Consider the following 26,807-nt stretch of genomic DNA (forward strand, 5'->3'; position numbering starts at 1 on the left):
TACATAAATAAACAGATACACACCTCACTTTTAAAAGAGAAACAACTAATGTTTTATTTGAATATCACAAAGAAACTTGCTACCCACCTGCTAACTTGGCCTGATAACTTGCATAATAGGTAATATTTATGGAGGTCTTTTATTTGTTTTTGTTTTTACCTTTATCAGCTTCAGCTTAGCCAATCAGTCCCCACTAGTTGGTGTAGAAGTTATAGATAAATGATCAGAAGCATAGTTTAGTTGTTTCCATGTCATTTGCATGTGAGCCTTTCCAGAAATTCTCAAGAGCTTTGACAGGATAAAAGGCCTGTAACATACATATTCAGGAAACTGAACAGTTAGATCAGAGCTTGCCAAAGCAAGCCCAGGTTTAGATATGTAATAATATCTGAGATCTTGTTTATAAGAAATTCTAGTTTACCTGCACCAGGTTTTTGGTTAGTTTAATATTTTGTGGAATGTTTCTAGAATCATAGAGTCTGTGCTGCCTGTCAGTCCTCCTCATGTGCATTTACTGCTACTCATAGCTCTATGTGTATAATGCTCACTTGGTCCCAGCCAAATAGGGCTAGACCTTCGTCAGTTTAACTAGTAGTTCCTCTTAGCTTCTCACAAGCAAATTTGGTTTGAAATGTTCTATTATTTCATGGAACATAAAAGTCAGCAGTACAGCTCTCTACCTGGTACATGGAGTTAGTATGGTGGGAATTACATTCTTGGTGTATCAGCTCTTTATTAGAGACAAGCTTAATGTAGTTACTTCAGGTGATTGTGCTTACAAGTAGCTTTTCCTAGGAGTATCAGAGTAGAGGTGAAAAGATAGCCAGGAGGGACCGACTCACCTCTGTCTTTTTAAGTGGGTCATGTGATGTCTCTTTTCTTTCTTTGCCTGGCCACTTTTGGAATAGTGACAGAATGAAGGAGGAGACTCCAAGAAGAGTAGCGCTGAAAGAATTCCAGATAGAAATTTCTAACAAATTTGTGACAGATTTCTTGAGCCAGGTGATAGGATTGGAACCGTTTCTCTTCTGAGATAAGGAGTGGGGGTGGGAGAGTATGTTATACAGAGGATATTGCCTCGAGTGTACATCTTCCTGGCTTTTTATTAACAGATAAAAAGAAGAGTAGTCTAGACTGTACAGTCTGTGAGGGCAGGAACCATATCTCTCTCTTCCACCATTGAATCCTCATGGCTGCCCTGATGATATACACTGTAGATACAGAGTAAATAATTGAATAAATGTTGACTAGTAGCCATTTTACTTTATTTTTAAGGTTTATAAAGTATCTTTTTGAGCCTTCTTATTAAGAAAATTCCCAAACATATAAAGTAGAAAATATGTCTGCATGAACCTGTTACCCAACTTTAATAGCCATCAACATTTTGCCAGATTTCTTTCATTTATCTCCCCCTTTCATTCTTTCTTCGCTGGAACTTTTTAAAAACCACTTTATTTTGAGGTACGATTGACATACAAAAAGTACATATTTATATATACAACTTGATGAGTTTGGAGATAAGTGTGTACCTGTGAAACCATTACCACAGTCTCTATCATAGACATACTCATCACCTCAGAAGTTCCCTCCAGCCCTGCCTCCCTCCTCTTCCTCCTCCTTAGGATGATGACGATGGTGGTGAACTTAATAGAAGATCTACCCTCGTAGCAAATTTTTTTAATAGACTGCATTTTTTAGAACAGTTTTATGTTCACAGTAAAATTGAGCAGAAGGTACAGAGACTTGCCACGTACCCTCTATTCCCACTCAAGCATAGCCTCCCCCATTATCACGATCTCCCACAAGAGCTGAACATTTGTCACAACTGATGGACCTACGTTGACACATCATTATTACTCAAAGTCCATAGTTCTACATTAGGGTTCACTTTTGGGTGCTATACATTTTATGGGTTTTGACAAATGTGTAATGACACGTATCTACCACTTGAGTATCATACAGAGTAATTTCACTGCCCTAAAAATCCTTGGTGCTCCCCTTACCCCTGGCAACTACTGATCTTTTTTACTGACTCTATAGTTTTGCCTTTTCCAGAATGTCATAGAGTTGGAATCATACTATCTATCTAGCCTCTTCACATTGGCTTCTTTCACTTAGTAATATGCCTGTAAGATTCCTCCATGTCTTTGCATGGCTTGATAGATCATTTCTTTTTAGTCCATTATCTGGATGTACCACAGTTTATCCATTCACCTACTGAATATCTTGTTGCTTCCCATTGTTGGAAGATTTTAAAGTAAAACTTGGGCCTCAGGTCATCTCACTCCAGATATTTAAGAAAAAGGCATAACCACAATGCCATTATCACACTAACAGTAAATCCTTAATATCATCTGAGACCATGTGCATATTTGAATTTTCTGAAGGACCTTTTAAAATACCATAATTTTGATAAAAATAATATAAACTTCTGATATTTGAAACTAAAGAAAATCTTGTAGTGTATAATCTGTAAGAATGCAATAGAGCATATTCCTCTTAGATATTAAACTTTGCTTCCTGTTATAATTGTCTGCGGGACATGGATCTGTGAGTCAGGTGCTCACATTCATATACCTCACATTCCACTCTTAGATCATTAGAACATGCCCTGGTAATCGTTATTGTTATAAATTATCCTAATAGCAAACATTTATTGAGCATTTAGTATATGCCAAGCACTGTACTTTACATGCATTATTTCATATGATTCTTACAACCCAATGGAATAGGTATTATTATATTTCCCTCCAATTAACTTACTGAAGTTTTCATAGTTAATCCATGAACTGGGATTTGAATTTAGGTCTCCTGATTACTGGCTTTGCTATCTCCTTGAGTATGCTTTAAAATGGTGATGTAAAAAGGGTTGAATGATCTAAAATTGATCTTCTAAATTTCTTAATTTCTTTATTGTCTATTAACCTCCAGGCTGTAAGACTAGAAAGTACTTACCAGAATCGAACACGCTATATGGTAGTGGTTTCAACTAACGGTAGACAAGACACTGAAGAAAGCATCGTCCTAGGAATGGATTTCTCCTCTAATGACAGGTATGGTACCACAGAGGGGAGAATGAGAAAACCTCTTTTTAAACAACCCACTCCAGTTACCTTTTGAGTTATCACAAAAACACCTTATGCAGTTCTACTCTAAAAGTTCAGTGCGTAAAACTAGAGAACATCAAAAGTATCTTAGTCACACAATCTTGAGAGACAAAAATGTTTAGTGAATGTCTTTGGTTGTGTGTTCCTAATTTACCACTATTCCTTACCTTCTTCCTTTCATCTTTAGGTGGTAATGATATAAAGCAAATGATTTAAATTTCTATCTCCAAGGGGGGGAAAAAAACTGGCTTTTCTTTGCAGTCCTCTTTATTTTAAGCAGTAACGATTCATTTGGTGGTTCTGGGGCACACACCCTTTGTGATAGTGTACCAGTGGGTTCTGGGTGCAAAAAGAGCCCCCTTTAATTCCAGTCTCTTATATCCATGGCCTTGCACCTTGCTTTTGTCAAATGTTACACTTCCTTTTTTCTTCTTCTGAGTTAAAGAAAGGCAGGGGGGATGATTTTTTAAACTCAAAAGAGAACCTTTTATAATCATTCACCTTTGGCTTTAGCGGCACTATACATCCTAAGATGATACCTAAGGTGATACATGTATCACCTGGCTTTTTTGTGCCTCTAAGGTTTGTTGCTTTCCATTTTATTTTCCCATTTTTTTTGGAGAAACCTTGGGAAGACTGTGGAATGTGGCTGCTAAGCAGATCTTTGCACTGTAGATAATAAGCCTCAGGAAATCCTGCCAGATATCTCAAAGCATTGACTTCCTTGTTCAGGACTAGAATGCGATTGTGGAGTAGCTAGGGGTGTGACCCAGGCCTGGGAGAATTTAGTGGCAAAGAGAAGAGGAGACTAAGAGTGATTCTCATTGTCCTGATGTTGGAAGGAAAAAAAAAATCACATTGTCACCAGAAAGATTCCCAAACTAGTGTTTACCTGAGCTTGTACATAGCAGTCAACCTGAAAATGATATGTGGGTTCACCAGGATCACAAGGCCAGAGTTGTTACCTTGTATACCACTTACAGCCTTTAATTGTACACTCTGAAATTACACAGGCTTGTAAACCACATTTAGGAAGCTTTTTCTCCTGCATGGTTTTAACCTCTGGTGTTACCTAAGCAACACAGATCTTTCAATAAGCATTTATCCTGTAATAATACCTACCTTGCCTACATTCATTAGTACTTTAAGACCTCTGATTTGGGTTTTTATGTCTCTAGATCTGTACTGTCCAGTACAATAGCCACTAATCACATTGTAACTATTTAAATAAATTAAAATTAAATAAAATTAAAATTTCAGTTCCTCAGCCACAGCTAGCCACATTTCAAGTACTCTAGCTACATGTGGCTTGTGGCTTCCCTGTCAGACAGTACGCTTATAGAACATTTCCATCATTGCAGAAAGATCAGGTGGACAGGGCTGCTCTCCATCTCATTTCCTTTGTTTGGTTCTCCCTGACTCCTCCTTTGGAAATCCCATAAAACAGGAACTGGAGCTGCATGGAAATGTCATTTGAGTCTTGCCCTAGAGAGAGAAGGCGACAACTTCAGATTCTCCTGACCCAGAGTCTGGGAAATCAGATGTCTAATCTTATCTCTCTTTCACTTTGTCCTAAACGTTCCCAGAAATCATAAAGAATGCTTATTAATGTGGGTGCCCAGTAGTTTATCCCCGGTAAACTGCATCTGTCTTTGGTAATAGTCCTGCCTGAATCGTATCTGACTAACAAAAGAAAATTTTCGTTTATGGAAGACAAAATGTGATAAGAAAAGCTATAGAAACTAGTTTTCATTCTATTTGGTAAATTTGATATTATGAATTCCCCTACACCCTCTGTTTGAATGAGCTTGGACAGTAAGAAAATTGCTGCCCACTTCAGAATACTGTTGCTCAAGTAATCTAGTATCATTTCTATCTCAGTTGCTGTTTGAAGGAATCTGTATCATTTTGTATCTGAGAATATAAAAAGTTAATGTTTCAAAACAGTATATTAAACCAAAGTGGAACCCAGATTGTTTATGACGTGCTCATCCCAAGTAATTCTCAAGATATATTACAGCCAATTTATTTAGCCTATTTATAAGTTCTTTGAGTATTGTGTTATATTTTAAGTAATACATTTTTAAATAAAAAGTATAACCTTGGTTTCCAAATTACATTTGGTATATATTTCAAGTTATAAAGTAATAGAGTTTTATGGTATTATTTTATAATTTTTCTTCATACCCCCAACACCTTGAAATGTCTGGTACATAGCGGCACTCAATAAATAATTTTTTAATGGGATGAGTATCTATTAAAATAAGTAACTATACTTTAATGGAGAAAATTTCATGAGACTCAAGATAAACTAGATAAAAATACTAGGTGTGCCTAATTCAGGCCTCTCTTTCCTGTCATGTGAAAAAGCTACTTCTTAATGTAAAAAAGCATTTTAGGGGCTTCCCTGGTGGCGCAGTGGTTGGGAGTCCGCCTGCCGATGCAGGGGACACGGGTTCGTGCCCCGGTCTGGGAGGATCCCACATGCCGCGGAGCGGCTGGGCCCGTGAGCCATGGCCGCTGGGCCTGCGCGTCCGGAGCCTGTGCTCCGCAACGGGAGAGGCCACAGCGGTGAGAGGCCCGCGTAACGCATTAAAAAAAAAAAAAAAAAAAAAGCATTTTGACCTGAATACAAGCAGAAAATGTGATGTTTGGTTCCTGCATATCATTGTCACTTGTCTAAAGTTTAACTGGTGTCTGGTCACAAGCTCATAGATCACACTCTTTTGGACCTTTGGTATCTTCTGCAGTTACTTAATTTCTAGATTTGTCACTAAGCTATAAATCCTTCATGTTTATACCCAAATTATACTTGCTGCTAGGACCTAGCTAAGCATTCACTTAAGGAAAATAAAAAACTACTCTAAAAATAACTCGCTCAACCTTGGGAAGCCATTTTCAAAACAGGTTTTCCTTGTACTCACCTCATCTAGTCAACAGAAGCAGTGGTGGAGCAGTCTTCCTCCCTCCAGGGCCTGGCTTGATAGCTGTTCAGGAGTTCAGGCCCAAGGTTACAATGTGCCTAAGCTGTTGCAATCTTGATTTGAATCTCCTGAACTCTGGAATCACTAGTGGAGTTGTGAGTAACACAGGGCAGCAAGTGCAGTGCAGAGCCTTAGATACAGCCCAACTAGGGAATGGCCTTTGTTAGCCCTGCAGTGACTCCAGCAGCAGTGGCAGTTCAGTATTCCCCATGTTGTTTTTACTTTTTTATTATTATTATTTTTTTTTGCAATACGCGGGCCTCTCACTGTTGTGGCCTCTCCCGTTGTGGAGCACAGGGTCTGGACACGCAGGCTCAGCGGCCATGGCTCATGAGCCCAGCCGCTCCGCGGCATGTGAGATCTTCCCGGACCGGGGCACGAACCCGTGTCCCCTGCATTGGCAGGTGGACTCTCAACCACTGCGCCACCAGGGAAGCCCCCCCATGTTGTTTTTAATGCACTTTTCATAATGTCCCCCACCCTGCCCTGCCAAAATCACTTTCCATTGTGTTAGAGCACCCACCACAGATTCATATTCAACATTTGTTTTACATGACAATACATTCATATGTATTGTTTCACTTTAAATATTTTAAATTTTTATGATAACCCTGTGAGGCTTAGGTTTCATTACCTATATTTTAAGATGAAGAAATTAAGGCGGTGAGAGGTTAAATAACCTGTCAAAAGAAATTGAAATACTGAAGGAGATCGAATCCAGATCTTTTGATATAGTATAACTGCTCAATACGTGGTAGTTGTTATTGTGTTTTAGGCACTGTTGTACACATTGGTTTTTGGTGTGTTATCTAATTTAACCTTCAAAACAGCCCAATAAAGGAGGTGGTTTTATCCCAGTTTTACAGATGAGGAAACTGGAGCACAACACAATAAATAACAGATGAGGAAACTGGAGCACAACACAATAAATAATTTGCCTAAAATTATACAGTTAATGCCAGAATCCAGATTCCAAAGCCCCTCTGACTCCAGAGCCTATGCTCTTAACCATACTTCGCTGTTCCACCTCGTACATCTGGTGTTCTTTCTACTATACCATGCTGCTTTTCTAAGATATATTGGAAGGGAGAGTGTGTAGGAGCCTTTGGGAGACTGGATGGAGGGGAAAATGGTGTATGGCAGCCTTAAGGAGAGAAAGTGGCAGAGTTCTAGGGTAGATTATAGTTGTCCAGAGAAGTGGTGTGATAGAGACACAATTGGGAGTCCATGGCTTCCCATCCTAACCTGTTCCATTAACTTAAAGCTAGTTTCCTCCCTGGGATAGCGTGTGATTTAAATAATATTTTAACATACCATACTAGAGCTACTCTTTTTTTGGTGGTTGACATTCCGCTTCACTCTGCATTTCAGCAATGCTGTTTCAGTGCACAGCCACCAAGCACTGTTTTATTTTTTTAAGTTGTAATGTGCCTGTTTTGTCTCTCTAACTTGATTACAAGCCATTAACAATTACTTTTCCCTTTTAGACTATTGAGTACGTTCTGGTATTTAATAAATCTGTGTAAACCTCAGGATTAGAATTGAGCAAATCACATATTCAGAGGTCTTCAGTAACTAGCAATAGTTCTTGGCATTGGAAATAATTCTGAGTTAAATTGGGTGCTGTGAACTTGGGCTGAGACCTGCCAGTTGCAAGTCAGTGATCACCTGGACTTTTTAGACAGTGGCCATTTGCAAGACAGCAGTAAAGGAAGCTCAGTCAATAAGTTCTCTATGTTTAATACCTAGAGACCTAACTAACACCTGTTTAAAAACAGCTCCTGGACACATATGTTGGGTTACTGGTAATATGATAGAAATTTCTGCACTTATGTCAGAATTTAGAGCTTAGGGACTTATCCTTCGTAGTGAAAGAGTTAATAAACAGCTGCTTCCTAGAGTAACAGGAAGTAATTTATGGACTATTTCTTGTCTTGCAGTAGCACTTGTACCATGGGTTTAGTCCTGCCTCTCTGGAGTGACACCCTAATTCATTTGGATGGTGATGGGTAAGAGCTTTCCCTTTTCATTCTCCTACAGAAAGCCAAGGGGTGGGGCTCCATCTTAGTGCCCATTCATTCAGCTGAATGGGAGGCCCATTATGCCCAGCTGAACTGTCATGTCAGCAGCTCAGTGAGTCCTTTTAAACTCCTGTTTTGTAAAGTAGAGTAAAAATACAGCTTGCCAGAGCCTCTCGCTTCTACTTCTCTAGACCGACTATGGTAAGAATCCACACAAAGAAGAGCTAGTTTGTTGGCTCGCTCTTTAGTCTGAGCACGTGGGACTGTTGCAGTGCTCTCCCAGAGGATGATACGTTCTGTTTCACATAATCTCTTGCTGCCTCTGCCAGCTGTCAGCCTACAGTATAACCCATTCCTGTGCCAGTTCTTTCCAGTGACCCCCCACCCCCACCTACTGGTGTTTTTAGAATGTGTCCCCAAGAGACCAAGATGTTTGCTCCAGTTTATAAAACCAGGGTCAGGTTTGCTGAGAACCCACAAGACTTCCAAATAGAAACATACAGCAGAACAGTTTGTCCATAGCTGCAGCTGGGAAACAGTATGCAATTTCCTGACTCCAATGTGGGAGTCCATTCGTTTTGCTTGGTAGATAAAATCAGACAATTCGTTGAAGCTTTTCAGTCAAGTCCCATACTCCAGTTAACTTCTACACAAAGTGCCTGATGATACCTTCTACTGCGCCAGCAATTGCTAGCCTGGGAAACAGCCTTGAAAACTCACAACTGAAATAACCTACTCTCATTTATGGATTTTTGTCTCATTCTGTTTTCCTTAGTGGGTTCAGCGTATCAACAGATAACAGAGTTCACATATTCAAACCTGTGTCTGTGCAGGCAATGTGGTAAGAGGACTTTTAATATCTCTATGAAAGTTTTTTTAATGTTATTGGAACAATATTTTGTGAGAAGTAGTATTTGAAATGGCACAGTTCTTTATGAAAATGCTGTATGATCTGTTTGTGTGTATGGGATTTTGTGTGATCTGTGTGGCCATCATAGTTAAAGATGACCTAGAAGTTCAGTTTCCAGATTATCACAATGGAAGGCCTTCAGCGTTGGTGAACAAGTGAAACTCAGAAGTGCTCTTAGACTCTGGAAGACAATGGATCAGATAGCCAGTTGGAACTGTTTTATAGGGACACATTGACTAAGTTAGTAGCAGTCTAGAGCCGAGTCTAGAACATTCACAACTATGCATTAACTTCCCCTTTCTTCAGGTAATCAGGGATAGCATTGATGGAGTTATATTATACATCGATAAGTTTCCATTTAATTGCTGGCAACTGTTTGTGAGACTATTTACATAATGCAAATAAAGCCTAGAAAAAACATTGTAGTTGTTAATAACCATCAGCTGGTGTACTGACACTTTTGGGTTACTTACTATATATGTCAGGCATTGAGCCTAGTGCTTTACATGGAATACATCTAATCATCACACCAACTCCCCAAAATAGTATTATTAGCTCCTTATTATGGGTGAGAAAACCAAAGTTTGGAGAGGTTATATAACTGGCCTAAGAGTATCTCTTACGTTTAGACAGAATAGATTCTTATTCTCTTGTTCTAGATTATCTAGAAAAATGATCCAGTATAAACAGGGAATGATGTGACTCTAAGATTCAGAGTCATCCCCCAGTCAGCGATTTGAATTTCAGTTCCTCATTCAGTTGCCTGTTGTATAGTGGAAGTCCCCATGAGGAGTAGAATGGGCAGAATGCAAGCCAAACAAGAAATAAAGGAGCCTGAAAAAGACTCCAGGGAGATACCTTACCCCTGAATAACAGGATTGATAGGCTTGAAGTGGGTGCGGTCCTAAAAGAGAGTCAGCTGAACAATTAAATCTTATTTCATGCAGTAATTGAGATAGGACAGAGTTTCAGGTTATGTGTTTAGACCAATTTTTAGATTTAAGGGCATATTTCACAGATAAATTTCTCATAGAAAACTTATGACCTCTTTTGACTAAGGGTCCATTAAAAGCAACTGACCTATACCAGGTAAAACCCATAAGTCCTAAGTCCCATAAATGCAGTGTTTTCAGTTATATTTTGGGGAGGAGTACAAAGCAGTCTTAATCCTTAAGGATTCAAGTAATTCAAGCTTTGATGTTCTAAAGTAGACTGACTAGTTCTAGGTCTGTTGGCTTATTGCGGAATAAACTTTTTTTGGTGTACCACATGAGGAGTAGTGAACTGAAAGTCACAAAAGAAAAACAAAAGAAAAGAAAAAGATGATGTATGGATCAAAGCAGCATTTAGACCAGGTGTTTCCTTCACAGGGAAGTAGTTACTGCAGCCTCACTCTCCTGTATGCAGCTGAAGTATGAGCTGGTTATGCCTTGAGCGTGTTTAGGACATTTGCGCCAGACACTTGTGGCATATGCTTTTGAAGCATGTGTTTCCTGGATGAAGAAAACATGCATTGAATATCCTGTACATTGCACTAAGCTGGCTTTTACCTTTGAATCTGTGTAAGAAACTGAAATTTGCTGAGAATTCTGAGAATTTGGCTTACGTTAAGTAAAAGGAGACATTTGAAAAGATTCTGCAACTTTGTTCTTACGGGAAAATCTGTTTCCCTACTAAAAATGGACTGGCATGTTTTTTCTCATGAAATTGGTCATGATTTTATTTTTTAATTTACATTTTATGGGGTTGACAAGGACTTAAGGAACAACATTGTCATAGACTTACTTGTGGGAAAATAAACTGGAACAACCTTTCTGGAGAATGATTTGCCAGCTTGCTGTATCATTTTGTATGCCCTTTGACATAGTAATTGTGCTTCTAAGAATTTATCCTAAGGTAATAAGGGTGTGTGCAAATTTTTAACTATAAGAATGTTTGTCAGTGTTCTAATAGTAGCAAAAAATGGAAAGCAATTTAGGGGGCTTCCCTGGTGGCGCAGTGGTTGAGAGTCCGCCTGCCGATGCAGGGGACACGGGTTCGTGCCCCGGTCCGGGAAGATCTCACATGCCGCGGAGTGGCTGGGCCCGTGAGCCATGGCCGCTGAGCCTGCGTGTCCAGACCCTGTGCTCCGCAACGGGAGAGGCCACAACAGTGAGAGGCCCACATACCGCAAAAAAAAAATAAAAAGGAAAGCAATTTAAATGGCTAAAATAATAGGAATCAGTTAAATTATGGTACATCCATGTTTCTAAATATTATGCAACCATTAAAAATTATCTAGTTGAAGAATATTTATTGACCTGGAAAGATGTTGACGACAAGGTGTGTAGTAAAAGAAAAAGTTAAATGGTGTGCAGAATATGATCATCTTTATTTTAGATCTCTGCAGAGACCAACAGTGGTTATTTCTGGGCAGTCAGATTAAGGATATTTCTGCCGTTTACCTGAGGTCCCTAAAATTTCTAAAATGAGCATGATCACATTTGTTATGAAAGAAAAAAAATAATAAAAAGGCATTTTTAAGAAAAAGATAGGTATAGATTGGCCACAGAGTACTCGCATACTATCCTCTTCCCTTAGGAGAGAGACATTAGTTTATAGCTAATAAGACATTTCATTCAATAAATTTTAACTGTGCTCCAATTTTGAACTAGAAGGCATTCTTTTTTTTTTTTTAAAGAAGGCATTCTTTTAGGCACTTGAGACAAATCAGTAAACAAAAACATAGAAAGATGCCTGCTCTTGTATAACTCTTCCTAGCATTTCTGGCTTTAGTTTTCCCAAGTATATAACCAAAAAGGTACTTTTCAGTTTTGTTTACCCTGCTTGAGTTCCTGAGTTCAGAGTCAGAGATTTAATTAGTCTCAGTATAACCAGAGCTGTTCTTAGAAAGTAGCTCAAGTATGTGAATAAATGGTTTAAAAAGACTAGGAGACTAAGGTAGCAAGAATGACAGATGTCATTAGATCAGTACATCCTGGGCATTAAAGGACTTGTCCTCAAGGCTTAGGAACATCTGTCTATGTGATCTTTGTGGAACCTCTAAGAGTCATAGGGAATACATGTTCTAACGTGACTCTGTGCCAAGAGAAACAAATGTTTGTGTAGTAAATGAAGTAGATCTTTACTTCTCTAGTGGCAGTAGCCACAGCGTGGTTCCAACTACAGGATTGTGAGCTCCATAGGTACTCAGACCTATTTTTCACTGGTAGCTTGTCAGTTCTCCTGCTCCCCTCTACCCCCTGCCTTAATAATGCATCATATCTTTCAGCAAGAAATGTCTAGTTGATTGCTATGAAGAGATAATGTAGTATGATCAGAATCAGAGATTCTTGAATTCCAAGGAGTAGATTCTCCAGAGGCCCAACTCTATAGGATTTAAAAATTGGAAGAGTTTGGGGAGCACATGGATTATTGGCCTTTTGGTATCCCCACAGTTCTCCAGTGCTCATTTCCCAGCATGTCTTTCAGGTCTGCATTACAGAGTCTACACAAGGCTTGTGAAGTCGCCAGAATGCATAACTACTACCCTGGCAGCCTGTTTCTCACCTGGGTGAGTTATTATGAGAGCCATATCAACTCAGATCAATCCTCAGTCAATGAATGGAATGCTATGCAGGATGTGCAGTCCCACCGGCCTGACTCTCCAGCTCTTTTCACAGACATGTAAGTCATCTTGCTGAGGATCATGGAAGTCCTCTCTGTTGCGTTCTCGGGGGTCAGAACCAGCATGTTCCTCCCTAATCTCTCCTCTTAGGGAATTAACCTTACCAGTGATATTAGTCATTGTCTGCACTACACATCTGCCTCGCAAAGAAACCTGTCCTTTCTGTTGTGTGCAAAAGCCTGAAGAGTTTCACTCCTGGGCACAGTGGAGTCTCCATAGTTAAGATCTGCAATACCATAAAATCCCATTAATTCAGATTCCACTAATTTGAAATTTGAGTTTAAAGGAGTTAGGCTGAAGTCTGACCTTCCATTATCTTAAAAGAAGCATTTCCTAAGCAAATTAATGACATAGAGAAGCTTTAGAGGGATGTTGCTAATACTTAAGAAAACAAGATGTTTCCAGTCAATTTAGAATACCTACATTGTTATGCTAATTTTTAACTGATTTCTTTTCAAATTTTTAAAAATATATATTGTAATTTCTGTCTTACTCAGCCCCACATTTGCCTTGTTAGGTCTGTAACATTTTTATTAAATCTCCCTGCTGTACTACAAATTGGATAGCCTAAGGTGGAGCTGATGTTTATTTCCTTTTTAGGTCTATGTGTTGAAACTTATGTGACTATTTTGGAAATTTTTTCACACTTAGCTCCTGCTTTGGAAATTAATCAGGATGTTTATTTTGCTCTGAATTGATCTTTCTGCACTTCCAAGGTGTTCTACATCTGGGGAAGAAGAGTAGCTACTTGCTAAATGGCCTCACAAACCTTCACCTTCAGATTCCTAAAGTGATACCAAAACAATTCGTGATTCTTTTTTTAAAGGCTTAATTTAGATAATAAATGCTTTTTACTAGGAAAGGTGAAATTTCCAAGAATTGTGTGAATGGAACAGTCAAAAAAAACAGTGAAGGCTTTTTTGTATAGGGTATTATTGGTACGAGAACCAGTTAGTACTAGTAGCTCTAGTCCTTTCAAGATTGCACAGTAACTGGGGCTTCCCTGGTAGCGCAGCAGTTCAGAATATGCCTGCCAGTGCAGGGGACACGGGTTCAAGCCCTGGTCCGGGAAGATCCCACGTGCCGTGGAGCAGCTAGGCCCATCCGCCACAACTACTGAGCCTGCGCTCTAGAGCTTGTGAGCCACAACTACTGAAGCCCGTGCGCCTAGAGCCCGTGAAAAGCCACTGCAATGAGAAGCCCGCGCACCACAACGAAGAGTAGCCCCCAATCACCGCAACTAGAGAAGGCCCGCGCGCAGCAACGAAGACCCAGCACGGCCATAAATAAATAAGATTCCACAGTAACTAAAAAGATAAGGATAGTATGTATGGCTTTCAGAATCGTGGGCAGTGTTATTGATTTCATGCTTTATGACTGGTTGATGGGTATTGGAGAAATGGATGTCTCATCTTGTTCATAAATGGACATTTTAAATCAGACTTTTCATTTTTCCTGATTTTATTAGAGAAGATTTGGAAATTACAACACAAAAAGGAAAGAAAATAAAATTGCCCATAATCTCTCTCTATCCCTGAGCAAAAAAAAAAATAATAGTAATGTAAAATGTAGTCCCTGGCACATGGTAAAGGCTCATTAAATGTTAATTCTTACTAGGTACAATATAACCACAATTTAAGATATATTTAATAAACAAATGTCTGTCGGTAGAAAAAGACTGAGAGCTGTAGGTGAGAGTATTAATAATGACGGGGATTTTCAGTGATTTTTATTTTCTTTGTGTATATATGTATTTTCCAGATTTTCCTCTAGTGAAATCAATGGAGAAAGTATGTTTGTGTTGTAATGCCTTTTCCATTCCCTCTTCTTCCCTAAGTTGACTAGAAAAGCCTAAAAAATAATGCTGAGGTTACAGAGGAGAATGTATGTCAAAGTGTACTTAAGTGCTCTACTGTGAATAAAGTTTATATTTTGAAATCCAAGGAAGGTAGAGCAGGGAACATAGGTGTATGGTGCCTCCAGTGTACATCAGATGTTATGCCAGGCACTTCATACATGGTATCTCATTTAATTCTCATAAAAACCTCATGAGGCAAATAGTATTACTGTTCACATTTTATAGAAAAGGCAACAGAGGTTCAGCAAAGGGAAGGTATTTGTTCAAGGTCATGCCACTAGTAAGTAGCAGGGCTGGGATTAAAACCCAGGTATGTCTGCTCCCAAACCACTCTGGCCCAACAAGTGTGAAGGATTGGGAGAAAGTCTGCTAAACTAGGGAATCGAACCGATGCACACAGGTGCTAAAATTTGTTTTTTACCAATATTTATTTTTAGTAGAAGACTGAAATGTATAACTTTCTACCATTAGCTATGTCTAGGAAAAATGGTGGGGAGCATGGTTAAGAATGTTAATCCTAGTCAAGACAGGGATGCTTTGGCCGATTGACAGGGAAATGGCAGAGGCGTTAGCTATACTCTGCAGGGTTCGTGAGAAACTAAGAGTACAAGTGGTGGGGAGCCCCAAGGTTGTGGGTCAGAGCATCCATCTTTGGAGATTATACTGAAGCTATTTTTGCAGCCAGTGATAAGGCCGTAGGCAGCAAGGGCAGGCAGGATGCCTGAAGGCTTAGTCCATTTCCATCTCCAAATAAGGAAGTACAGGGCAGATACCTTTCTCAAGTTGGTAGGAGGGAAAGATGAGACAGAAAGTACTCTCTGTTAGCCTCACTCAAATTCTGCATAATATGAAATAATGCTTTTAGAGAGAAGCATCTAGTTATGTTGAACCAGTATCTTTCCAGTAATTGGAGAATCACCTTCCTAGTTTGATTTCATAGTAAGGTTCCAAGGGAAATTTTTGTTTTTAAGAGAGTCAGAAGACTAAGGGAAGCAACATAATCTTGCAGGTAGAGTGTTAGGCTGGATGGAGAGTTCTGGGTCTCCTGCCAGTGAAAGTGACGGTTGGCATGTCATTTAACCTTTTAGCTGTTTATTTCCTTTATCTGTAAAATGGGGATAATAATTTCACAGATATTGGTGAGAGCTTTTGTGAAAAAGAAAACATTTTGGATGGAGTACTCCAGGTAGCTAATCCTTAAAATCCATTTTGGAACAGAATTTGCTTCATTGAAGAAGGAAGAAATCACTCTTCTCTCTTTCGCATTTTTCTAGAACCATAGCAACAGATGGTCAGCATTGGGTGGCATTTTTAAGCTACAGGAGACCCAGTTCCATAGTAGGTCGCACCACTGGTCTTCCCAGCTTGGTACTCTAGCTCAGCAAGTGGTACTCAGGGGTACTTGATGGGAAATGGTCCTCCATTAAAGTATTACACTCAGTATAGCCTATTTGTCTTTTACTCCTTCTTGGATCTGTATACGTGAATATATTTATGGGCTATTAGACATGTACAATCTCTTCAAGTAATAATCTCTACATGTTTATATTCTATACATTCTGAAAAGAAACTTTTTAAAGTATAATTTTCTTTTTCCCATGCCTCCAGAATATAAATTTAAGGGTAACAAAGGGAAGGTCTGCCAGTTTGGAAACATAATCAGATGGCACATTAATTGACTTGGTCAAATTCCTGCCTAAGAAAAATCACCATTTCTCTCTTCTCAGACCAACTGAACGTGAGCGAACAGAAAGGCTAATTAAAACCAAATTAAGGGAGATTATGATGCAGAAGGATTTGGAGAATATCACATCCAAAGAGGTAAGAGACCTTGAGTCCCCATTGTTCCAAGGCTAGAGGTAGAATGATAATAGGAGTGGGGCTAGAAATGGTGAGTGATTGAAAGTCCAGGGGGACTTCTCAGAGATTAGTACAAAATGTCATCTCTGTTTCAGATACGAACTGAATTGGAAATGCAAATGGTGTGCAACTTGCGAGAATTCAAGGAATTTATAGATAATGAAATGATAGTGATCCTTGGTCAGATGGATAGCCCTACACAGATATTTGAGCACGTGTTCTTGGTAAGTCCTAGGGCCACTTTAAAGGGTGTGCTGGGGCTAGTCCATACCAACTCATGGAGGCGGGGGCAATTATCAAATTTTATTATATTTAGATAAAATGTAACTTACATTAAAAACAAAGGTCATAAATACTCAAACCTCATCACTTCCTGTATTTTACTACATTTTACAATTATCTGTGCTCTTAAGGTTATTTACATCTATTGTATGGTGGAAATGTTATATAATGGTGTGCTTCTGCTCATCTCTTCCCAATTCCTCAGTGACATCAATTGACTATGGTGGGAAAATTTACACCGAGGAAATTGGCAAATGCTACAGATCAGGCCTTTCTTGCCCATGGGTTGTTAAAGATCTCATCTGTCCTACATAATAGAGCCACAAAGCAGACCAGTCCACAGTAGTTTTATACAGTGTATCCCCAAAAAAGAATGATCCTTTTTTTTTTTTTTTTTTTTTTTTTTTTTTTGCGGTACGCGGGCCTCTCACTGTTGTGGCCTCTCCCGTTGCGGAGCACAGGCTCTGGACGCGCAGGCTCAGCGGCCATGGCTCACGGACCCAGCCGCTCCACGGCATGTGGGATCTTCCCGGACCGGGGCACGAACCCGTGTCCCCTGCATCAGCAAGCGGACTCTCAACCACTGCGCCACCAGGGAAGCCCAGAATGATCCTTTTTGAGGTCACTCTTTTAAATCTGCCAAATGGGTCTAAGATCTGATATATCTGAAGAGAGCAGAAAACTACTTTCTATTTTTTTTTTTTTTTTTTTTTACTAAATGTATTTATTTATTTGTTTTGATTTTTGGCTGTGTTGGGTCTTTGTTCTGTGCGCAGACTTTCTCTAGTTGCAGCGAGTGGTGCGCGGGCTTCTCATTGTTGTGGCTTCTCTTGTTGCAGAGCACGGGCTCTAGAGCGCAGGATCAGTATTTGTGGCACATGGGCTTACTTGCTCCGCGGCATGTGGGAATCTTCCCGGGCCAGGGATCGAACCCATGTCCCCTGCATTGGCAGGCAGATTCCCACCCACTGTGCCACCAGGGAAGCCCCCTAGAAAACTACTTATAACAAAGACTATTGGACTTTTAAAACATTTGGAACCTTGTAGCTACATTTTTAGTCCCTCAATTACTTTTTTTTTTTTTTTTTGCGGTACACGGGCCTCTCACTGTTGTGGCCTCTCCCGTTGCGGAGCACAGGCTCCAGACGTGCAGGCTCAGCGGCCATGGCTCACAGGCCCAGCCGCTCCGCAGCATGTGGGATCTTCCTGGACCGGGGCACGAACCCGTGTCCCCTGCATCGGCAGGTGGACTCTCAACCACTGCGCCACCAGGGAAGCCCCCTCAATTACTTTTTGATTACCAAATCTTCAGTGATTTAAAATTGTTCTTCATGGTACCTGAACATTCAGTGGCTTCTGATTAGCCCAAGAAGACCTCTCTGACAGATGGATTAGGAAAGCTTCTAAAATCCTAAGACCTATTTATCTCCCAAATGTTAAAGAGTTCTAGTTTTCATCTGTACATGGTAGTGGGAACAAGGATAACAAGGATAATTGAAGTCAGTGGGGAACACCAAAACCTCACTGTTATTTCCAATTCCCACATACTTTGACTAAAAATGCTAACAAGGAACTAAATCGATTGGTTTGAATTTCACTTCGTTTCTCTGGTAAGCACATTTGTGAAGTGATTAGAAGGTGGGAAACAGGAGAGAAGAGGAATAAATATGCACAGGAACTGACTAAACTGCATCATCTCACCCTGAATATAAGAGTTTATTTCACCAAGCAGTCAGACTTCATGCCATTGAAGGCTTGTGCCCTGAATTAACTTGTTAACACTTTGGAGTACGTATGCTTGTCAAGTGATTCATGGTGGTGTTTAGCTATGAAATTACCTATGAAAAGCTGTGAGCTGGGAGGGGAGCTTCTCTTCTTTACTTTAACTTGACCAGTGTGTGTTGCCATTTCTCAACGTAGATCATTCGGCAAAACTGTCACGGACCTTTCCATTTGTGTAGCACCTGGCTTTGTTGTCTTTTGTGTGTAATTCCATGAGGGTTCATGTATTCCCTGCTCTTGTATCCTTGGAAATAATTTTTGTGTTGTGCATAGAAAACTTATGAGTCACTCATTCAAATGGACCCTGCCCCCAACTGTCTCCATGTAACGTGACTAATTTTTATGAAGGGCAAGTGCCTGTAGCCAAAAATAACTCCTTTGAAAGTGACCAAAGCTATAAACTTGGAAGTTGCTTTCCCATTGAGCTTAGATCTTAATACCTAAAAGGACGTAGACATGATGAATATCAAATTCAGTCACTAACTGTTTAATTTCAGACATGCTTCCCTGTGTCTCTGATGCCACCCCCTCAAGAACTACCTTCTCCTTACCCCTTCCTCAAATGGTACTATTTTAGGACATATAGATAAATTTTAATAGTACTCTAAGCAGAAAAAACAATCCAGTTCTCCCCAAATAAGTCGCTAATCAACTAGAAATGCATTTGAGTATTTGTATCACTAAATTCATCCTATTATTTCATGATTATTGGTGTAGTCTTCTGTCTTGGGTTTTTCTCTTATTACAAAAATAATTCATGTTCGTTATAGAAAATTTAGGCAACTTCAGAAGACAATAAATGACATTTAATCAACACCAAGAGAGATAAGCACGATTATCTTTCATTATATAATATTGCCTTCTAGTTCTTTATTACTTTTTTAATATGTATCTATGTACATATTTTTGAAAAAAGGAAAATGTATTCAGCTTCAGATATAATTCTGTTTTCTTGAGAATGGACATGTTCTTTGCATTGTGAATATTTTTCTTATTTGGGAAAAAAACTTTCAAACTGGAGAATCCTGGAATTTAACTCTTATCCAACAAAATAAGTGCATGAACAGGTTGTCTAAACATCTTATTGTATTTCCCTTTGTTTGTACCACCATATCCTGTGTCCAAACCCCTGTTTCTTCTCCAGTGAGTCTGTGCTCTGCTGGCTTTCCCAGCAGTTGACACGGAAAAAGAGGTTTTATCCAAACTGTAAGTGGTGTTGTTAATTTTCTGCAAAGTCATTTCATCTTGTGCGTAGCTGCCATGCCTGGAGCGCAAGCAGATTGTGTGAACGGATGCAGCAGGATTTCTCCCCTCCCTTTGGAAGAATGCTCGGCTTAGTAGTGCACTGCACAGAGATGTTTATTTGGAAAGGTGTCCAGCTGATATGCAGAAGAAAAGTATAGAGCGTAGTTTAAAGAAAATCTGCAGCGAGAAGCCAGGATTGATTGGTTGGAAGCCAGGGTATTTCCAGAAAAAGCAGTTCTTCCACACCCTTAAGAGTGTACTACTTCTCTGAGCTGGAAGCCTTTGCCAACCAAATCTCGTATCAACAGCTCTCCTGGAGGCTGTCCGATTTGGCTGAGAAAATGCTAGATGTGAACAGAGAGCCTTTGCAGAAAGGCAGGCAGCATTCTTAGTTAAATTAGGGAAACACAGTCATATTGGACAGGCAACCGGTAATGTTGTTTGTGAATGAGAAAGAAGTCAGAATTTTACTGCTGATTGTATCCTTTTCAAGATTTGACATTACAAATCCTTTTAAAGTAGAGTTTTGGTTTCAAAGAAAAATTGTCTCATATTCATGATTTTTGCCCCTCAACTGGAGATGTGTAGCATTAACTTTTTAGAAGAAAAAGTTATCGATCCTGTGCCTGGCTGCCACAGTAAAGTGACTCACAGCATTGAGGCTGTAGGTATGGTATCATAAAGATTTGGACAGGGATACGAATCCTTGAAGATTATCTCGAGTTGTATGATCTTCGCAGAACCCCCAGTACAGTCATCCTTCTTTGCCATAGATGTGCTCTCCTCTTTTTGCTTGGAACTTTTGGACCCCAACAAGGTTATTTCCTAAGGATAACATTTTTTTTTTTTTTTTTTTTTTTTTACTTCAGACAATTTTAGTTTTCACCCCAATTTGGAACTTACAGAATTCTTCCCCTTTTTTTGGGAGGTGGGGGTGGAGCATAGCCGATTAACAATGTTGTGATAGTTTCAGGTACACAGCAAAGCAACTCAGCCATACATATACATGTATCCATTCTCCCCCAGACTCCTACATAACTTTGAGCACAGTTAGGCCCCTGTGCTATACAGTAGGTCCTTGTTGGGTATCCATCTTAAATATAGCAGTGCGTACATATTGATCCCAAACTCCCTAACTATCCTTTCCCCCCACCCTTCCCCTCTGGTAACCATAAGTTCGTTCTCTATGAGTCTGTTTCTGTTTTGTAAATGAGTTCATTTGTATCATTTCTTTTTAGATTCCACTTATAAGGGATATCATATATTTCTCTTTCTCTTTCTGACTTACCTCACTCAGTATGACAATCTCTAGGTCCATCCATGTTGCTGCAAATGGCATTATTTCATCCTTTTAATGGCTGAATAATCTTCCATTGTATATATGCCACATCATCTTTATCCACTCCTCTGTTGATGGACATTTAGGTTGCTTCCATGTCTTGGCTATTGTAAACAGTGCTGCAGTGAACACTGGGGTGCATGTACTGAGGATAACATTTTAAAAGAAATCAGTCACTTCAGTCTTTGGGCCAGAGTACAGTGTAGGTGAACCAGAGTGAAAGGTGGAAGTGAACTTATTTAAAAACTGTAGGAGCGGGGTGGTTAGGAATCTGCCTGCCAATGCAGGGGACATGGGTTCGATCCCTGGTCTGGGAAGATCCCACATGCCACGGAGCAACTAAGCCCATGCCCCACAACTACTGAAGCCCACGTGCCTAGAGCCCGTGCTCCACAACAAGAGAAGCCACTGCAATGAGAAGCCTGCACAGTGCAACGAAGAGTAGCCCCCACTTGCCGCAACTAGAGGAAGCCCACACATAGCAACAAAGACCCAACGCAGCCAAAAATAAATAAATTTATTTTTTTAAAATGTATTACAGTATAGTTTCAAGATTTCATTTTACACTTCCATACAATTAAAATATGCTCTGCATAATTACATAGAACTTACCGAAAACCCCCATGGAATTATGTCACTGCCTGAGAAGCATGGAGGAAAAAAAAAAGAGATTGAGTCTGTTGAGGATCCAAGGGGGCTAATATGCATGGCATTTGTATTGAGGACAGAAAAGTAATTACACCATGTTGATTCCAGTTCTTTCAGGTTGAACCTGAAACAGCCCTGAGCAGAGCCCAAGTCACTTTACATGGGCTTCACTGAGTCAGTAGCTGATGAGTTTAATTTATTTTGTTTCTGGATATGTGTCATTTCAGATTGTCAGTTTGAAGTTTCTCTGGACAGGTAGATGAAAACCATGGACTTTTACCATCACATCAGGGTTATTTCCATCTAGCTGTACAGAATTCCACAGAGGATTTAGATTTCTAAATTAAGGAGTGAGGTGGTCACATTTCCCTGGCTCCAATTTAGCCACTCAACCCTTATTGCTTGGCTTCTGTCTCCTTGAAAGTCCTTTTTATAAAAAAATAATTCTTGCCTCTTTCTTTGGTATGGGAGCCAGTTTTCTAAGTTTGAGCACAGAGTCTTTAGAACCTCTTATATATTTTTTAAAGCAAGTCAGGTGAGCCCTGGTCTGTAGAAAAGATCAGTCATCCGTCACTTACTGACAATTTTCCTAAATGTACTTCAACATAGCATCCTTGAGATCTCCAAGTTCGATGGCCAAATTACAGATCACTTGTAATACGAAGATAGTGCTTACATAACACTTGACAATTTTCAGAGTGCTTCATTTACTTATCTCATTTGATGATTTATTCAACAAGCATTTGTTGATCCTCTTTGTTGTGCCAGGCATGAGGCTAGATATTTGTGCAGTCTGATCTAATTCCATAAGGAGGGAGTGATGACCATATCAAGATAGATACTCATAGAAGGCCAGTGGAATAAGGTTACAGAGGTGACCTCTGGATTAGACAATTAGAAGAGGTCATTAGCAAGAGTGATGAGGGCAGAAGCCACAGTGCTGTGGGTTGAGATACATAGGAAATGAGGAATTGTAGAAAGTATTAGATGGGGAATTTTAGAAAGTGAGTATTAGATTTCCTTTCAGGAAAAGGAAAAGGACAGTGTCCAGAGGAGGATTTAGGATGGAGAGAGGGTTTTCCATTTTAATATGAAAGAAGTGTGAGGGAGGGGCGGGAGGTGTTGGCTTATAAACAATAGAAACTTATTACAGTTCTGGAGAGGCTGGAAGTCTTGAGACCAGTGTGCCTGCATGGTCAGGTGAGGGCCCTCTTCCAGGTCACAGACTTCTCTTTGTATTCTTACATGGCAAAAGGAATGGGGAGAAACTTTATATTTGTAGTTTGAGGGGAAGCTATCCATTAGATTCCTAGGACTAGGGTGGGAGGAGTGTTTCATTTTACAGATAAGAAAAGTGAAAACAGAGAGGTTAAGCAGTTTGCCCAAGGTCCCCCAGTCAGAGGGGGAGTTGGGACTTGAACCTGAGTCTTATAAAGCTAAATTCCACTTAATGCATTATTCTGAAATAGATAAATTCTTATTTTTAAATGTTTGCCTTTTCAAAAGACATGAACATACAGCTCAAAGATAGAAAATAGACCTGAAACATTGAAGAGTTGCTCACTTTTACGCTAAACAGAAATGCAAATTAAAATTACACCGAGATAACATTTCACGCCTATCAGTTTGGAAAAGATTCAAAAGCTTAACCACACATTTTGTTGGCAAGGCTATGGGGAAAGTGGCACTGTGATGTGGAGTGGGTCTGAGGAGATATTGCAAAGTGAAGAAAGCAAAGAACAATAAAAGCATATGTAGTAAAGTACTTTTGTGTAATTCAGAAGTGGTAAGTATATATTTGCTTATATTTTTTTCAAAATACAACATAGGTAGAATAAGCCACAAACTAATAAAAACGGTTACCCATGGGGATTGAGGAGATGGGGGTGGGAGTGAGACTTCAAGTTTACTTTTTAATAAACTTTTGACTTTCAGTATTATAAAAGTCTTGTATAGGGCTTCCCTGGTGGCGCAGTGGTTGAGAGTCCGCCTGCCGATGCAGGGGACACGGGCTCGTGCCCCGGTCCGGGAAGATCCCACATGCCGCGGAGCAGCTGGGCCCGTGAGCCATGGTCGCTGAGCCTGCGCATCCGGAGCCTGTGTTCCGCAACGGGAGAGGCCACAACAGTGAGAGGCCCGCGTAACCGCACCCCCTACCCCCACCCCCCCGCCAAAAAAAAAAAGTCTTGTATATTCAAAGAAATGGAAAACATGGAAGAAAAAACACACCCTAAAATTGAATATAAACAGGAGCAAATGAACCCAAATATGTATCAAATTGATAACCTCACAGAAAGAAATTAATTCCAATAACTTAAGCATAATACTCTAATTGTACCCCTTAGTGGGATATAATAAGGAAAAAAAAAGAAATGCAAAGAAAATTTGAACTTAACATTTTTGTTATTGGTTTTGGTATTGGTGTAATAATGTTAAAACTATTTTGTAAGTAGAGTAAATGAGTTTTTGGGAACCAAACTTCTCACCGTGGAGTAAGGAGATATATAAACAGTGTGGGAGAGGCAAGAAAGAACCTTGTGGTGTTGAATTAATTTCAGTTGAAGGTAAAAATATAAACAGTATTTTTTTAGAAATATTTCCTAGATCTGACCACTGAAACGTTTTAGAAACAATGACACCCAGTAGTTAGGAGCATACCTAATTAATGCCCAGATCTTGGTTACAAAATATCATTCTTCACTAAAAGAAACCAGGGCTTCTTGGGGAACTGGCTGATTCTACTCACAAAGTGAATCCGGAACAACTTTTTGTACTACAAAGCATGGATGCGCTCAAAGACTAATGGAATCATATCAAAAGGAACCTGTTTGAAGAGATTCCCACTGACCAAATTCCGGACAATCTGCATGTCCAAAAAAAAAGATGGTAATGGATTATAACGTTCTAAATACAAAAAGAATTCAAGAGTCCATAGTGACACTTCAATAAAGGGTGTGATGATTGATTAGGTGAGACTCTTTTACAGAAGAATGTCAGCTAACTTGCAGAAGGAATGATGGAATTAGAAAATTACCATTTTGTAACCTCCAGTAGAATAATTCATTTGGGCAAGATCGGCAATTGATGCTGAAATCATAGGGCAAAAAGATTACTTTGCCTTTCACACGGCTTCAAAGATTACTATAGACTACTAATTAATTTCAAAGGAACCTTTACAATAGAGGGATGTGGCAGACACAAAGGTATCTACCAAGAATTCAAACTCAGCCTGACAAATAATGGGACAAACTGACATTATGTGCCTCATGATTTGATGCAGTACGAAGTACACAATATCTCCCTTGTAATATTCTTTTTTTATATAAATTTATTTTATTTATTTTTGTCTGTGTTGGGTCTTCGTTGCTGTGCACGGGCTTTTTCTAATTGCAGTGAGCGGGGGCTACTCTTCGTTGTGGTGCGCGGGCTTCTCATTGCGGTGGCTTCTCTTGTTATGGAGCACGGGCTCTAGGGCACATGGGCTTCAGCAGTCGTGGCACACAGGCTCTAGAGCGCAGGCTCAGTAGTTGTGGCGCACGGGCTTAGTTGCTCCGCGGCATGTGGGATCTTCCCAGACCAGGGCTTGAACCCGTGTCCCCTGCATTGGCAGGCGGATTCTTAACCACTGCGCCGCCAGGGAAGCCCTCCCTTGTCATATTCTTGCCAGGAATGTTTGACCTGAATCTAGTCATCAGGAAACAATCAGATAAATCCAGGTTGTGGGGAGCTCTCCAGTATTACAGACCTGTAGTCTACAAAATTGTCAGTATCATGAAAGACAAAATAACTAAAGGCACAGGGGTCGACTGTTCTAGATTAGAGACATGGCAACTAAATGCACAGTCTGATTCTTGATTGAATGAATACAAAGGACATTTTGAGGGCAATTTTTAAAATTCAAATATAGATGATATGTTAGATTATTATTGTATTCATGTTATCTTTCTTGGTTGCAGAAATGGAATTATATAGGAGAATATTCTTGTTCTTAAATGATACATGATCAAGTATTGAAGTGTCATGATGCTCAAGTTACTTAAATGGTTCGGGTAAAAAAAAAGTATGATATATATTGAAAGAAAGGGAAGGACAGCAAGAAAGCAAATATGGCAAAATATTAACAATTGATGTATCTTGCAGATAATCTATAGAGACATTTTCCTTTAAATTTTGCACATCATGTTTCTCTCATTTGTTTGACTGTTTTTCACTCTCTCCCCCACAGACATACACACACACCGTACCATCCCAGTTTCTTAGATGCAACATAATGCACTAGAAAAAGTGGGGGTTTTAAAATGAAATCCAGTTTTAATTCATAATAATGCCACTTTGTTCATTTAAGAATACCTGCGAGGTGCCAGGCACTGTGCAGGAGTTTCCTTAGAGAACAAGAGACCTGGTTGCTGCCCTCAAGAAGCTTGTATTATAGTGGAGGAGAAAGGTAGTAAATAAGCACGTAAATAAATACACAAGTAAAAATAGTGATGCATGCTATTGATAAAATAGACTACTATAAACAAGAGTGACGGACTACATTTAACTTAGATTGGAGAATGGTCAAAGAAACCTTTCCAGCAATGTGATCTTGAGCAGATATTATCTGAATTCTATAAGGGTTGGTTTTCATATCTCTAAAAAGTGAAGGTAACTTTCTTACTCTATCATTTGTGGAAACTGAATATGATAGCATATAAAGTACCTGGCACTGAGAGAGGAAACTTGGTAGATGTTATTGGCCTTCTTTTTAGAAACTGTTTCTTCCCTCACAGGACTCCTTTTCAAGTATTGTATTCGGTTCATTGGCTAATACTCTCTAACCTTGTCTTTTTGGTTCCACAGGGCTCGGAATGGAATGCCTCTAACTTAGAGGATTTGCAGAACCGAGGGTAAGCACACAGAGCAATTGCTGACACCCCCATGTCGCAGAAATCACTGTTTTATCTTTACATTTTCCCGTCAGAGAGGTGTCAGTGAGTAACTTTAAGCTTAAGAGTTGCTTCCAGTTGATTCTTACTGGGTATAATTTAATAAAAATTAAAATGGCTATTCTCCCACTGTTTCATCCCCCCACCTCCGAAGAAAGATCAACTGTTTCAGTGGA

At 39.6% G+C, this 26,807-nt stretch overlaps 1 protein-coding gene across 4 annotated transcripts in view; it reads left to right on the top strand.

Moving 5' to 3' along the window:
- The window catches only part of SSH2 (slingshot protein phosphatase 2), a 243,296-nt gene that overhangs the window by 188,950 nt on the left and 27,539 nt on the right, over nt 1–26,807 (top strand). For 3 of the 4 annotated variants that reach the window (XM_032615198.1, XM_032615195.1, XM_032615197.1), the window contains 7 exons: nt 2,932–3,053; nt 8,032–8,100; nt 8,888–8,953; nt 12,494–12,688; nt 16,275–16,368; nt 16,503–16,631; nt 26,546–26,592. In XM_032615198.1, coding sequence (XP_032471089.1) covers nt 2,932–3,053; nt 8,032–8,100; nt 8,888–8,953; nt 12,494–12,688; nt 16,275–16,368; nt 16,503–16,631; nt 26,546–26,592 — 722 coding nt within the window. The remainder of the gene's footprint in view (nt 1–2,931; nt 3,054–8,031; nt 8,101–8,887; nt 8,954–12,493; nt 12,689–16,274; nt 16,369–16,502; nt 16,632–26,545; nt 26,593–26,807) is intronic. The other variant, XM_032615196.1, reaches the window with a different exon arrangement.

This window comes from Phocoena sinus, chromosome 20, assembly GCF_008692025.1.
Source record: "Phocoena sinus isolate mPhoSin1 chromosome 20, mPhoSin1.pri, whole genome shotgun sequence".
Lineage (NCBI taxonomy): Eukaryota > Metazoa > Chordata > Mammalia > Artiodactyla > Phocoenidae > Phocoena > Phocoena sinus.